The sequence below is a fragment of the Acinonyx jubatus genome, chromosome B1, assembly GCF_027475565.1.
Source record: "Acinonyx jubatus isolate Ajub_Pintada_27869175 chromosome B1, VMU_Ajub_asm_v1.0, whole genome shotgun sequence".
NCBI lineage: Eukaryota > Metazoa > Chordata > Mammalia > Carnivora > Felidae > Acinonyx > Acinonyx jubatus.
In genome coordinates, this window is record NC_069382.1 from 157,323,002 (window position 1) to 157,339,544 (window position 16,543).

A 16,543-nucleotide genomic window follows, 5' to 3' on the forward strand; every position below is an offset into this window, starting at 1 on the left:
CTACAAACATACTTACCACAAGAAACTCTATTTCAGACAGGAGTTTTACATTATTAGTGTTACTAAGATGAATTAGGTGGTTGCTTTCAGAGATCTGATCCATTTGTTCTTTTACGCTTTGGAGCATTTCCTCATAACTGCTCAGTTTCAATTCAATCTGATCTACCTCCTTTAAAGCCTCATCCAGCAACTTCATCAGGATGTTCACTTGCTTTTCAGAGGCCATGATTGATTGGATGTTAGCCTACAAAGTGAAAAACAAAAGTAACTCTTATTATTTGAACGTATAAAAGAAGCGTTAAGATGAAATATTTCTAAATCCCTTTGACAACTGAGTAACACAGATTGGTATATATCTATGCATTTATTTTAGTTTATCACTTTAAGATTATGTTCTACGTTTTACACAGTAATTCAAGAAGATACACTTGCCTCTCTATCAAGGTTAGGAACCATGCCTCAGTATTTTATATTTCCCCAGATTTCACAAGTAGGGTTCTGTCCCACAATGTATCATCAGTGCTGATATATTTCCAGTTCTGACACTTCTTCCAATTCCACTAGCTAAATTTTCTATACTTAACATTTTTGTAAAATGCTAAAAAAAAAAAAAAAAAAAGCATAATCACCTGTGTAATACCTTGGTCAAGAGGGTAGCAGTGGTATACCAGTCTTTGGAGGATACACAGAACTAATCTATAACTATAGTACAATTAGTACTTAGAGAATGTGGAAGAGCCACAACCATAAGACCACATGACCAGAGACTATATAGCCATAAGATAGCTCCTTCTATCGTCTTCTTTCTTTTCTCTTTCTTTTTTTTTCAAATTTTTTTTAAATGTTTATTTATTTTTGAGAGAGACAGAGAGCCAGAGCGCAAGCAGGGGAGGGGCAGAGGGAGAGAGGGAGACACAGAATCGGAAGCAGGCTCCAGGCTCTGAGGTGTCAGCACAGAGCCCAACGTGGGGCTTGAACTCATGAGCCTTCGAGCTGTGAGATCATGACCTGAGCTGAAGTGGGCTGCTTGACTGACTGAGCCACCCAGGCACCCCTCTTTTCTCTTTCATTTGCAACTACTGTATATTTTTTTCCCTGGGCAAAACAATAACAAACCACCGTCCCCTTATCATTGTTTTCTAAGTGATTCTGACTAATTGATTCTAAATTTCTTGAAATATGGAAGCTGTCAAATCCAAAATAAAATTGGAAAGCAATATGATAACTTGGAACATATATGCAATATTAATTAGAAAATAAAACCCAGGGGCGCCTGGGTGGCTCTGTCAGTTTAAGCGTCCAACTTCGGCTCAGGTCATAATCTCACGGCTTGTGAGTTTGAGCCCCGCGTTGGGCTCTGTGCTGACAGCTCAGAGACTGGAGCCTGCTTCAGATTCTGTGTCTGCCTCTCTCTCTCTGCCCCTTCCCCATCATGTTCTGTCTCTCAAAAATAAACAAACATTACAAAAAGAAAAAAAAAGAAAAAACATAAACCACCAAGCCACATTAAGAAAGCAGGTAACATGGTATGAGCAAAAAATTTGGACAAGGATGAAAAGAATTTCATTCCACAGTTGATATGTTGTAATTTCACACATATTATTTTATAAGCTATTCATAATAATTCAACTATAAGTACAGCCCAACTGTAAGAGTCAGCAGAGTATAGAACCATTGAATATATCTCTTAAGTAGCAGACCTGGGGCTTGAACCTGTCCAGGACAATTTCCACTTTAACATCTTGAAGTTTCTTCTAGGCTTTGCTTCGAGTGAATTTTATAAACTTGTAAACTTGGGACTATTCATGTAATCTCATAAATTTTGTACCTTTCATATATAAAATGCCCAAATTCTTTAAGCTTTTAAAATATTCCTCATTCTCTGAGGGTTTTTCTTAAATGCTTACTTTGTGTACACAAAACAAAAAATACCACATGGTCTTCTGTTAGATTTTTCTCACATTAGTGGTGTTATTTTTAGCTATATCTTTTAGCTCCTTACTTTCTAAAGATGCGCATTTAGTTTATTGACTCAGAAACCATGCATGCAAATTAAAAAGAGCTATCCTAAAACATTTTAGCAGAGGAGCCAAACCCCCTTTTTCCCTGGCTCTCTCGTGTTTTCACTACACTTATTCTGCTCCTTTTGGGTAAATGAAATGATTTATCTTAACCTAATTTTTCTATTTCTTCTTTTTTTTTTTTTTAATGTTTATTTATTTTTGAGAAAGAACATGAGTGGCAGCAGAGACACAGAATCCGACGTAGGCTCCATCCAGGCTCTGAGCTGTCAGCACAGAGCCTGATGCGAGGCTTGAACTCGTGAACTGTGAGATCATGACCTGAGCTGAAGTCTGATGCTCAACCGACTGAGCCACCCATGTGCCCCTAATTTTTCTATTTCTAATTTGTACCTATTTTTTTTTTCCAAACCACAAAAATGCTACTCTTTTGCACTGGACTGTTCTGTGGTGTTTCAGAGACTGGGGGGAAGCAACCCCCAAGTTGTTTCTGGTTGGCTACTTTTTACTTCCATCACTTCATGTCAAGAGCCACCCCCAAATCCTAAACCTCAGCCAACTGCCTTCACTAGCCTGACTAATAGGAATGCTTCTGTCTTTTGAACAAGAACAGTGAGACACATGGCATCTGGTAATGTGCTTACAGAGAAAGATGGCAATAATCACATTATAAAGGCTTAAGTACTAAGGCAGTAAAATTTGAAGATCCCCAGTCTTCTCAATCCACTACACATCATTCACTCACAGACTGTAAAAAAGTCTTACCCCATCTAGCACCTGTAGCTCTCTGGACAACCTTTCTGCAAAGGCCTCAGCATTAGAGATTGCACATTCACAGCCTTCCATCATTATTTCAATATCCTGCTCTTCTCTTGCATTTAACTCTTGGTAAACATCTACTACTTCTTCATCACCTCCTGTCACACTCTGATTTTCTCCACTTGGAACAGATTCTTTAAAAGGGTAAAAATAAAAAATTAAGTAGTAAAAAAGTAGGAAGGACAGTAACATGGTACTTATAGTCAGTTATAAGCACAGGTCACATTTAATGGCTGAAAAATAGGAAAAAATGATTTAGAATATTAAAAAAACCTCTTATTTTTATGAAAGACTGCATATGTTAATATAATGTTTACTATAACAATTATTATAACAAATACAAAGCATGCAGTCTAATTCACTCACTTATAAGTGTTAGAACAGGCTTTAGTACAATTTCCCCAAATATAATTAAACTAAAAAAAATAAATACAAAACCAGAAACAAAACATGTGCCCAATCTATTTTTCCTATGTGAGGTGGTTGTTTCACTAATAAAACAATGATTATGAATAAAGGACACATAAAAAAGAATTTCCTTTCCTTTTTTTCCCCTGGGTAACATTTTCCTTCTGTTCTTTTTGTCCTTATTATGGTTTTTTTTTCAAATAAATTTTAATTGAAATGAAAAATGCATTCACATTTTGGGTATTGAAAATATTAACTGAATTTTCCTTTTCTTTGTTTAAAAAATTTTCATATGCATTGATAAAATTTCTAAAGATCAGGTATAAAAACATTCTCAACAAGTCTGTACGAACAAGAGCAACAATAATATGGCTATTTGAAATTACAAAAATTTAAATGGTCTTCATGTCTTAACAAAAGACCAAGAGATGAAATGTGAGATGTCTTCTGGATAAATGTTCCAATTCAATTTTTTGACAAAATACAGTCAGCTAATGGAATTTTATGTAAAGCTTGAGGTCAGGAGAGGTAAAGTGAAAAAAAAAATTTTTTTTACTCCTTAAATAAAACTCTAAATAAAGCTACTGATTTTCATAAACTTAACGGGACACAATTTAAATCACAACCTCTGGACACTTTAAATATTCATTATTTTGTATGAAAATGAATATTTATATTCAGCATGACTTGGCATATGTTAATTTGTTCTAGAAAAAAACTACCAATTCAAAGTAATAAATGATTTACTCCTAAGAAAAATAATTTGGCAGTCTTAGATAATGTCCCAGAAAAAAAAAAGGAGGGGAATAAAACTTTTGGTACAGGCAATTACAGATTACAGTATATAAGTTCTTCAGACAGGCATCACTTAGCTCCTTGTCCTCTGAACAAGTCCATTTTAGTTCACTGTGGAAATGCTAAATTGTCATATCTGACAGTTTATTAGCCACTAGGGGGCAGGAACTGCCCAAATCATTCTGTACAGCTCCTTACACAAGTGGATATTTAAAATAAACAAATACTTTAAGTGATCATAACGGCTTCAGAAGTATTTTCTCTTCCATGAAATAGTCCTTTGGAGGTCAATAATGAATCCTATCATTAATTTTATTACTATATGGATTTTGTGGTAATAAACTTGTCCCTATGCACAATTTCATAAAATATGCAAACAGTACATAACAATGGCAAGTAGTAAAAATATATGGACTAGAATAAGAAGAAAAGGTGTTACGCACCTTCTGTAACTTTAGGCAGTTCTGGAGAGTAAAAAGGTATGAAAAAAGCAGAGGAAAGTAAGCAAAGAATATTAGCTGGGTAGAAAAGTATACAGGTTTAAAATTTTTAAATACTACCCATATTTCATTTGAACTTCTGATACCTTGAAGTTTAAAAGACAATGTCCAAATCAACTACAAAGTGAAAAGATCCATAGAAGCTAAATTTCCAGGGTTAATTCCCTCATTCTTTTTCTGATAATGACTAAAAATAAATTTATCTTTCTATTTTCTTTTTTTTAAGACATAGCACTGACTAGTCCTTGTAGAAAACTGGGAAATAGATCATTTCCTGGGAATTATTTTTAGGTCAGCTGTGACTCATGCATTTAGTCTAGTTATTTTCACTCAAGGCCCCAAAACTTTACCCAGACATTCCCTCACAATAGATTAGTCATAAAACACTGTTAGAAAAGACGAGATTAGAACAATTTTTTAAAAAACCACATGAGATATCAGTTCAAACTGGCTTTTCAGGATTCAAGTCAAAGATTTTTTTTTTAATCTGGTTATAATAACGAAAAAGAAAAAGCCAACAAAAACTTGACTCTACTTCAACTGCTAACAAAATCCTCCTTTAAAAACCTTCTGCTGAGAAGCCCCACTTACTAGCATAAACATTCAATTGTCACCAATAAAAAAACCACTAAAGTCGACACTGCTAAAATTCACAATGAAATCTTACTTGGATGATTATTTATCTCTTAACAGTAGATGGTGATAATTTCTTATTTGTTTTCTAATATCATGCAAAGCTTAGACACGTTTATTATTTTAATGGGAATCAACGGCTATGATTTAAAAATTCTTTAAAACATTAAAACAAGTGTGCAAACATTAATAAAAGATATTTTCTGAACTCCACTAAACCAAAGCAACAGTTAATTGGTTTACAGGAAATGATTTTCAAAATGAGATCCTTAAGGATCTTCACAGTATTCCTAAAACTGATCTGAATTAGGGATAACTTTTATAAACATAAAAATGCCTACACTGTTTTAGGCCCTAAAAAATTAAATGCCTTTCTTTTTTTTAAAAAGCTAGACACTTCGTTCTAAAAAACAGCAATATTCTTCTCACTGATTATGGTAATATTTCTTAATAAGGGAAACCAGGTAGCGTACATATTTTCCGATACCATTGCCTCAATAAAATGTATTGGTTTAAAACACATCGTAGGCAATGAATAACTTCTGGAGATACACAACAATTAAAAACAGAATAGCAATCATTACCTCATCAAATTGTTCAACCTGAAATGGCTAAATAAATAAATAAATGCCACTCAAAACAAATTAAACCACTATTCAAGGAATGAAAAATTACCATCTATTTCTTGATGGTCATTCCCTCAACATACTCAACTGCCAAGACACTGGGGTCTAATGTTGGTGAGATGCCAGCCCTGCGGGCTCCTACACAGGGGCCCTACTGGTGGGCGTAGCACAAGACCTAACAGATGTGACTTGCCTCTGCCAGTTTCAAGCATCAAACCTGAAACCAGTAACGGGCTTACTAATTACTAAGTGTTGGGAAAGAATACAGTACTATATTTCAGAGGAAATATCCACAGTCAAACAGAAAAGGAAGAAGTAAAATAGAATAGGGAAAAGACTGAGGCAAGTGGCTAAGTAAATGAACAGTTTGAAGCATCTGAAGCTGCCGTTTTTATAGGTCAAAATGGTTGAATATTGGCTACTTCAGATGTTTCAATCAAATAGAATGAAGGTCCTATTTTAAAATGCTAATATATAGCTTAGGACAAATTTAAATATTCTTTCTAATATATATTATGCAGGACAAATCTGTTTTTTCATCAATAAAGAGGAGAAACAACTTTCACCTGCATACCGGCTGTTATTTCAACTGCTTTCTTTGAGATAAAGAATACAACACAAATTGTATCCCCAAAGCATGGAGAACCATGTTCTTACAATGTTTATGTCTTTATGAAAGAAATTTTAAAATAATAAAATCTTACTGTACACTTTTAATACGTAACAGCAGAGTTTTTGTCTTATAACACAAAATAATCCATAGTAACATCCCTGAAGAAACACTGATCAAAAATATCCTATTTAACTCATGTCTAAGAATTTTACCCTGATAATAATAATAGCTACTATTTATTGAGCACTTACTATATACCTCACATTGTTCTCATCATGTTCATATGTTAAGTCACTCAGTCCTCACAACAACACTACAGGGAGGATACTATTACTATCTCTATTTCTGAGATAAAGAAAATTGAAACATAGAATAACCCAAGGTCACATAATTGGTAAGTAACAAAACCAGGATTTAAGCCCAATCAGTCTGACTCAAGTTGTGTTCTTGATTACTATACCTACACTCTGCACAAAAATACAGCTACAAGGATATTCATGTCAAAGCTGTTTAAAATAAGCAAAATTTGGAAATTTTAAAATAAATGATTAAATAAGTTATGGTATATCCATGAAATGGAATACTATGGTACCACTAAAAATAATGTATTTAATAACATGAAAAATGTTCATTATAAAAAAAAGTATGTTAGAAAACAGAATGTGAATTTCCTTGTTTTAAAAGTGGTTAAACATGCATAGAAAAAACATTAGAAGACTAACAAAACGCTAACAGCAGTTATCTCTGAGAATTAAGTTTATAAGTGATTTTTATTTAGTTAGTTTAATGTATCAATTTCTATAATGAGTAAGTATCACTTATGCAATAAGAAAAGTTACTTTTCATTTCCTTTGCAAAATAAGGTAAATCAGTGTTCTAATAATTTTGAGTAATGTCAAATTATATATACACTTGAAGATATACTTGATTTTACATATACATTTTTATTTCACTTTACCTTCCAAGAGCTGTGAGCTAACATTGACAAAATCAATTTTCTTCCGGAGATATCGCTGATTCAATTTCCAAATGCATGAAATAAATGCATTCTTTTCAGCAGTGCTGCTGGCAACCCATTTATATATTTTTTCAAAATGTAAATCAAATTCAGGATTTTCCTGAAATAAAAATATACAAAAGATATTGTTTTTTGATCATATCCCTTTTTCATTATTATAAAATTGACATTCAATAAAATGAAAAGCTGAAGCTGTTCTTAAAGAAAAAAATCACCGTTAAAAATCAGCCAAGTGACTTACAGAGAATGATTCAGAGAATTCAATTTATAGGAAAAACTTTGTTTACCTCCCAAAAGAAGCTGGATAAAAAAACAACACAGTGTTTTATTAATTTCCTTCCTATGCCCCTGAAGTATATGAGTGGAAGTTTAAGATGGTAAAGCTCTGTGTCCCAGCTTCCTAGTCTATGAGGTGACAATGGTCTCCAATTTTGATGTGGTCATAATTTTTCTTTTTAAATTGCCTATGGGGTTTTAGAGTCATACCTATCCTTTGATAATGCACTATTATTCATAACTGTAATTTGACACTAAATCCTTCGTAAAGAATATATCTTCCATATACACAACATGTGAGAAAAAATACAATCTACATCCCAGTGTGGTTTCCGAGAACAAATGAGATGAAAAGCATGGACTGATTCAGTTCTCAATTTTGAAAATAGAGAATAATTAAAGGTGCCTCAAAAATAAAAAGTTCTGGTTAGCCTGGAAGTTCTTTCGAACGACAAAGAAGCTCAACTCTTGTGAGAGAAGTGCACCATGCTCTATTTCTTAAGCCTCATTGCAGCAGTAACTTCATACCAGCCTACTATTTCTCCCTTGAATGTAGAATCACCTGTCATATAAAAGATGAAAACATATGGATGTATGCTGTTCTTCACATCCAAGGAATTAAAAAATAGATTCAAATGTTTTTAATGTTCTATGAGAAGATAATAAAATATTCAATTAATTCAAAGTGTTATTTACGGAAGGACAAAATGTAAATAAATGCCTAAAAGGTAAGTGAAGTTATATCAGAGTTTCACTGTGAAAACTTGGGATAATTTAGGTATCAGGACTTGAGCTGGTACAACAATAGCATTATGGTAGCATGGAACTACTAATTAGATCAATAAGCAGAATTGGAGCATCAAAAGATAAAAAATTGGCATTTATAATGAAGAGGTAATTGCATTATTACTTATAAAAAAACCTAAGAGTATTGGCAACTAATCCAAAACTTGATGGGAAATGATCTCTTCCCTGGGAATATTTCCCATAATGCCATAAAAGAAGCTGAGTGCTCCAGTGGCAACACTCACACAAATCAATGTGTGACACTAAATGGCTAATGTTAGGCTATGTATAAAAATTTTATGTTTTATATCCATATATAGTGTACACACGCCAAGGTGCCTACATAAAATGAAAAAAAAAATCCATTAAGAAAGCGAGCAATGAGGCATCAGCTGTGAGAAAGCATTCAAATAAGCATCAGCAATGTTAGTGAATTATGCAAGTCAATGGGGTTATAAAGTGCAAAACTATTGAAGGAAAAAGCCTCTTTAATAAAGACGCATTTCTAAAAAGCCCTTACAGTATTTTCTCTTAACCAGAAACCTACCAAAAAAGTCTCTACTCTTGGTCTTTTCCCATGGTAACAGAATTTATTAAATAGTTTATTGAAGTGTTTTGGGTGCCCCTTAGGGATAAGCAATGGCCCACTGTGCCTAAAATACTTATAGAAAGGCATTCTCTACATATGTTAGAAATCTGAATTCTGAATTGCATATTTTAGATACATGAAGCTCCCCGGAAGTTGTTTTTGCTTCATTTAAAAAGTATTTTTCACCTGACTCAACTGCCTGTCATTTTGTCCAGCTTTTAGTTCCCCAGAAGTCTGTCCCAGAATAAGGACAAAGTCAGACTTTTATTTTATTGGATTATTCTACGGAGGTAGCTTTTACGTCTCTGGACCTTTTAAAAATAAATGTGTGAGACTGGAAGGGTTAAATCAAAGGGCATCTGAAATTACATTAATGTAAGCCTTGCTATCAACCCATCACAAAACATTTCCCAGATCCCTGGAGGTGCCTTTGGTTGCAGAGGAAGATGAGGGGCAAGGTTAGAGAGGCTGAGGAGGAAGGAAAACCTAACTTAACCAGAAGAGCTCCACTTGGTTTCTTTGAAAAAAGGGTATTGCTGTGAAAAGCCTTGACTTGTCGGAAATAAATGTGGTCCTTTCACGTGACTGTCACATTATTCAACTTTCTTAAAGTTTGAGTGTGGCTTAAGTGAGAAGTGTAATATTTACATTCTTATATCTTAGTCTTTAAGTTCCTTAAAATAAGGTGTTTAACTCACTATCGCTTCCTTTACTTGAGCCACAAATATGAAAACCTGGTCTCAAAAGGCCAGCCTGGTTGCCTCAGATGATGATTTTACATTAATTTGTGAAGACTAAGAAAGATTCACTTTGGTTATAGTATTACACACCATTTTGAACTAAGTTTTACCAAAACAATGAAGGTTTTTAAAAACCCACTCACACGACACTTTAAAAGGTGTACTTATATATGGACTTTATACTAAATATATAATCTATATAAATCTATATAAATCTATAATCTAATCTAAATATAGAAACACCTAGTTATTTTGCTCCAGTTTACATAACTTGTGCACAAACATAATTGTAGCTCAAAAAAAGTAAAAACAATGAAACATACATACGTTTTTATTTTAGTTGCTTGAGACTGAGGTGTGGGAAATGAAAGATTTAATGATACATTTTAAACTAATTCCAGCTTAGTTGGTAGAGCAGAGGGTCACAAAACAAGAAGTGTAGGTCATCTTAGAAGACATAATACTATGTTATAAGATGAAAGACACTTTCTGAACACAGGTCAAAGAACTAAGCAAAACGTACTTTAATAGCATCCTTGGCATCTACCACAGCAAGGTCTCGAAGGGCCCAAGCAATCTGCCTTTTGTAGAAATCTCCTTTGTCGGATTTTTTAACTTTGACCATCTTCACCTGCACGGGGCGTTCAGTTGTCACTGTTGAGTAAAACATACTTTCACTAGAAATAGTCACTCACTTATTCTTCATCCATTCATTTACTCATTGCAAATACAGTTGTCAGGTGCCTGTACATGATACTAAACCAGTATTATATATTATGTTAAACCAGTTAGGAGTAGTATTTCCTAACACATGCTATGACTGAGGGATGCACAAAGTATCAAAGGAACATCTAAATCTCAGATGACAGGGTCAGAGAGGCAGATTCCTTGAGAAGAAAAGCTTCAGACCAGTTTTGAAGGAAGAGTATGAGGTAGATAAAAAAAGTCCTAGTGGTGCCTGGGTGGCTCAGTCAGTTAAGCATCCGACACTTGATTTCGGCTCAGGTCATGATCTCACAGTTTATGAGTTCGAGTCCCACATCGGGCTCCATGCTGATAGTGCAGAGCCTGCTTGGGATTCTCTCTCTTTCTCTCTCTCTTTCTGCCCCTCCTGCACACATGTGCTCACTCTCTCTTTCAAAATAAATGAATAAACTTTTTAAAGTAAAAAAGCTCTAAAGAATGACTGCCATACATAAAGCCAAAGGGGCTTGAAAGAGCATAACACCGATTCAGAGAACAGTAAGTAGTTCAGTATGGATTATACATGTAATAAAGTGGATGGAAACAAAGTTACCAAAAAAGATGAAAGTTCAGATCACAAAGGACCTTTATCTGAGGTTGTAGGGGTGCTCTTAGAGGATTTTAATTGGGGAAATGACATGCTCTAACTTGTTTCTAAAAATTACTCTAGCAGAATACTGGATGGATTGGAGTGAATACCAATACATTAAAAAATTTAGATGAAGTGGTTAAATCTCTAAAAAATGTAAATTACCAAAAATGACTTAAGAATAGAAAATCTACAACCACTAAAGAAAGTGAAGTGAAAAATCTCTCCCCCAAAACTTAGTCTAACACAGTTTTACTGGTACCTTTTGCCAAGCTTTCCAAGGAAACATTCCAAATGCACATAACTATTCCACTGTACAAAAAACAAGGGAACACTCCCGACTTACCTTATGACTTTGGTTGCAAGGCCAAAGACAGTATACAAAAGAAAATTACAAGACCATGTCACTAATGAACATGGGTGAAAAATCTTATAACTACAAATGTACAAATAATTATGAATAAATACTGCATTGGCAAACTTAATTCAGGGGCATATACAAAAGATAATATTTTACCAAGTGTGAGATGTACATTTTTTCCCACATTTTAACATCTCTTAAATCAGAATATATCTTAACAATCGAAGTAATATTGCAGCATTTTTTAGTGGTGCATAAAAAAATAATATATGCTATAGTAGATGGCATATAGTACATCATCACTGAGTTAGGTTACTCCAATAACTCAATTTATTATTTGAAAAACCAAGTACCATTACTCACCACACTAACAAATTAAGGAAGAAAAGTATATGATAATCTCAATGATTTGAAAAAGCATTTGATAAAACTGAACATCCATTCATGATAAAAAATCAAAAAGAAAAAAAAGTAAGAAGTCAGGAATAGAAGGGAACTTCCCTAGTACCGTCAAGGACAGCTACAAAAAACCCGCAATTATCATATATGATAATCCCTTTGAGATCACTGTATTGATGGTCCTAACCAGCAGACAAAAGTAACAAAAATAAATAAAAAATATAAAGACTATAAAGGAAGGAAGAAAATACCACTATTTACAAAGAGTGTATGGACAAATTATTAGAATTAATAAGAAAGTTTAGCAAGATTGATAGATATAGAAATCCACATAAAGAACCAATTATTTCTAGATGCTAACAATAAATGATTTTTAAAATGTATTAATGTTCAATAAAATTAAAAGCTTCTGCTCTGCAAAAGACAACATCAAGATAATTAGAAGACAAGCCACAGACTGCAAAAAAAAAAAAAAAAAAAAATTTGCCAAAGACACATCTAATAAAGGAATGTTATCCAAAATATACAAAGGACTCTTAAAACTTGACAACAAAACAAAACAAAACAAAAAACAGATTAAAAAATGGCCAAAGACCTTAACAGACACTTCCCCAAAGAAGATATACAGATAACTAATAAGCATATGAAAAGATACTCAACACCATATTTCATCAAGGCAATGCAAATTAAAACAACGAGGTACCACTACACACCTATTAGTATGGCCAAATTCTAGAACCTGACAACACCAAATGCTGACAAAAATGTGGAACAACTTTCAAACATTGCTGGTGGGACTGCAAAACAGTACAGCCCCTTTGGTAGAGAGTTTGGTGGTTTCTTACAGAACTAAACACATTCTTACCATATGATCTAGCAATCATACTCCCTGGTATTTACCCAAAGGAGTTGAAAACTTATGCCCATGCAAAAATCCATACATGGGTGTTTATAGTAGCTTTATTCATAATTGTCAAATTGACAGTCAAGATATCCTTCAGTAGGTGAGTAGATAAATAAACTGGTACACTCAGGAATGGAATATTATTCAGTGCCAAAAAGAAATGAGCTATCAAGCCATGAAAAGACATGGAGGAAATGTAAATGCATACTACTAAGTAAAAGAAGCCAATCTGAGCAGGCTAAATAGTATCTGATTCCAACTATATGACATTCTAGAAAAGGCAAAGCCATGCAAACAGTAAAAAGAACAGTGGTTGGAAAGGGTAGGGGCTGGGGGAGAGATGAACAGGCAGAACACACAGGATTTTTAGGGCAGTGAAAATACTCTGTGACATTACAATGGTGGATACATGCCATTATACATTTGTCCAAACCCATACAATGTACATCAAGAGTGAACCCTAAGGGGAACTATGGTCTTTGAGTGATTATAATGTGTCAATGTAGCTTCATTCTTGGTAACAAAGTATTGCCAATGTTGCCAGTGGTATTGATAAAGGGGGAAGCCAAACATATGTGGGGGCAGGGGGTATAGGGAAATGTGTGTCCCTCCTTCCTCAATTTTGTTGTAAACCTAAAACTGCTCTAAAAAATTAAAGTCTTAAAAATGTATTAATGCTGGGGTGCCTGGGTGTCTCAGTCAGCTAAGAATCCGACTCTTGGATTTTGGCTGAGGTCATGGCCTCGTAGTTTGGGAGATCCAGCCCGGAGTTGGGGCTGACAGCATGGAGCCTGCTTGGGATTCTCTCACCCTCTATCTGCCTCTTCCCTGCTCATATGTGCATGCTCACTCTCTCTCTCTCTCTCAAAGTAAACTTCAAAAATATATTAATGCTAATAAATTATTTATGATCGTATCAAAAAATCTAGGAATAAATACAACATAGGTGAAAAACATTTAAAACTATACAACTTCTTGAAAGCCTTTTAAAACTCTAAAACTAGGGCGCCTGGGTGGCTCAATCAGTTAAGCATCTCACTTCAGCTCAGGTCATGATCTTGCAGTTCGTGAGTTCGAGCCCTGCGTCAGGCTGTCAAGCTCAGAACCAGGAGCCTGCCTTAGATTCTGTGTCTCCCTCTCTCTGCCTCTCCCCTGTTTTCACTCTCTCTCCCTCTCAAAAATAAATAAACATTAAAAAAAGAATTTTTAAAACGCTAAAACTTATTGAAAGGCATTAAGAAGACCTAGATAAATGGAGAACTGCACCCTGTCCATTTTGACAAAATGACTCAATATTATGAAAGTGCAAGTTCTCTTCGAACTGAACAACATATTCAAAACAATTCTAATTAAAATCCCAACAAAATCTGGAACTTATCAAATTGATTCTAAAATAAGTGGAAAAATAAACAATCAAAACAAGACAAAATAAAAACCAGATATAAAAGAGAACCCAGAAATAGGCACACTCACATTCATCACTACAAACACGGACACAGTTAAATTAAAAACTAAAACATGAGGGGCAAAATTATAAAAATTTTAATTTTTTTTAATGTTTATGTTTGAGAGAGAGACAGAGTGTGAGTAGGGAGGGGCAGAGAGAGGGAGACACAGATCCAAAGCAGGATCCAGGCTCTGAGCTGTCAGTACAGAGCCCAACGCGGGGCTCGAACTCATCAACTGTGAAACCATGACCTAAGCCGAAGTCGGACGCTTAACCGACTGAGCCACCCAGGTGCCCCAAAATTATAAAAATCTTAAAATACAGTGTAGGAGAATACTTTTATTACTCCAGGGAAGTGTGTATGTATGTATGTGTATGTATGTGTATGTATATATATATGTATATATATATACATACACATACATACGTCTATATTTTAAACACTTATATTTGAGGGGTGCTTGGGTGGCTCAGTTGGTTAAGCATCCAACTTCAGCTCAGGTCATGATCTCACAGTTTCTGGGTTCAAGCCCCATGTTGGACTCTCTGCTGACACCTCAGAGCCTGGAGCCTGCTTCGGATTTTGTGTCTCCCTCTCTCTCCCCCTTCCCCCTGCCTGTGCTCTGTCTGTCTCTCTCTCTCAAAAACATTGAAAAAATTTTTAAACAAAAGTGGAAGCCATAAAGGATCAGATTGATTTGATTTTACTAAACTTAGAAATTTCATTAAAAGGCATCATAAAAAGCTAATACACAAAGCACAAACTGGAATGCATATAACCAACATAAAATCAGTAAATATACAGAACTTGTACAAATTAGTAAAAGGACAACCAACACAAGAGAGAAATGAGCAAAAGGCTTTAAGACAGATTTCTAAAACAAGGAAAGTAAGTGGCCAATAAACTCATGAAAAGATTTAATTCACCAATTCATTATTAACAGGGAAATGAAATTTCAAACCACAATGAGATATTTCACACGCTTAAGTCAAAGCCAAGTTTTGGCTAGGATGTGGGGAAAGAACACAAAATACACACTGCTTGTGGGATTGAAAGCCAGTGTAACTACTTTTGAAAAAAATCTGGTAGTACAGTAGTGTTGAGCATTCACATACCTATAATCCAACAATCACACATTTAGGTATCTACCCTAGAAACTTCTTGCCTGTATACACTAAGAGACAAGGACAAAGATGCTCACAGAAGGGCTGTCTAAACAGTAAAACCTGAAAACAAACCTAATGTTCATCACTAGTAGGATGTGTAAATAAATGGTACTCTCATAGAGTAGAACACTCATAGGAGTGAAAATCAAAGAACTATGGTTATATGAAAGAACGGAAATAAAAGTCATGAACATGAACATAATGCTGAGTGGAAAAAGTCACAAAAGAATATATGCACTAGGATTCAATTCATGCAAATTTCAAAGAAACGCAAAACTAAACAATATGTTATCTGAGATTACAAACAAATACAGACAGATAGTAAAATGATAAAGAAAAGCAAGGAAAGACTAAACCAAAATTCAGGATACCAGTTACCTCTTAATAAGTGAGCAAAGGGAATGGGATTAGGAAAAGGCACACAGGGGATGCCTGGGTGGCTAAGTCGATTAAGCATTGGATTCTTAGTTTCAGCTCAGGTCATAATCTCATGGTTTCATGGGTTTGAGCCCCACATTGGGCTCTGCACTGACAGCTTGGAGCCTGCTTAGGATTCTCTCCCTCTCTCTCTCTGCCCCTCTCCAGCTCATGTGCTCTCTCTCTCTCTCTCTCTCAAAAAAAAAAAAAAAAACCAAACTTTTTTTTTTTTTAATGGAAAGGGCACACAGGACACTTCAAAGGTAATGGTAATATTCTTCTTATACTGGGTAGTGAGCACACGTGTTCACTGTATGGCTAGTCTTCACACCTTATATATATGGCATAGATTTTTTGGTATCTACTCAATATTTAATTAAAGACAATTTTTTTTAAGTTATTTATTTATTTTGAGAGGGGAGGCAGTGAGGGGCAGCGAGGGAGGGAGGAACAGAGAGAGAGGGAGAGAGAGAATCCCAACAGGCTTGGTGCTGTCAGTGCAGAGCCCAACTCAACTCAATCTCACAAAGTGTGAGGTCATGACATGGGCCGAAATCAAGAGTCAGATGTTTAACTCACTGAACCACCCAGGCACCCCTTAATTAAACACAATTTAAAAAAATGAATTTGTTGGCCCAACAGTTTTTCCAATTATAGAGACAACGAGAATTTTAAAAACAAGGAGGAAAAG

General features: G+C 34.7%; 1 protein-coding gene across 10 annotated transcripts in view; it reads right to left on the reverse strand.

Annotated features, from left to right (window-relative positions):
* Positions 1-16,543, reverse strand: part of EXOC1 (exocyst complex component 1) — a 60,656-nt gene that overhangs the window by 39,334 nt on the left and 4,779 nt on the right. For 6 of the 10 annotated variants that reach the window (XM_027057132.2, XM_027057121.2, XM_027057118.2 and 3 more), the window contains exons 3-7: positions 10,348-10,478; positions 7,374-7,533; positions 4,487-4,507; positions 2,787-2,974; positions 17-244 (exon numbers count right to left, since the gene is read on the reverse strand). In XM_027057132.2, coding sequence (XP_026912933.1) covers positions 17-244; positions 2,787-2,974; positions 4,487-4,507; positions 7,374-7,533; positions 10,348-10,478 — 728 coding nt within the window. Of the gene's footprint in view, positions 1-16; positions 245-2,786; positions 2,975-4,486; positions 4,508-7,373; positions 7,534-10,347; positions 10,479-16,543 lie in introns of those variants that run through there. The other 4 variants (XM_015068544.3, XM_027057108.2, XM_027057135.2 and 1 more) reach the window with 2 other exon arrangements.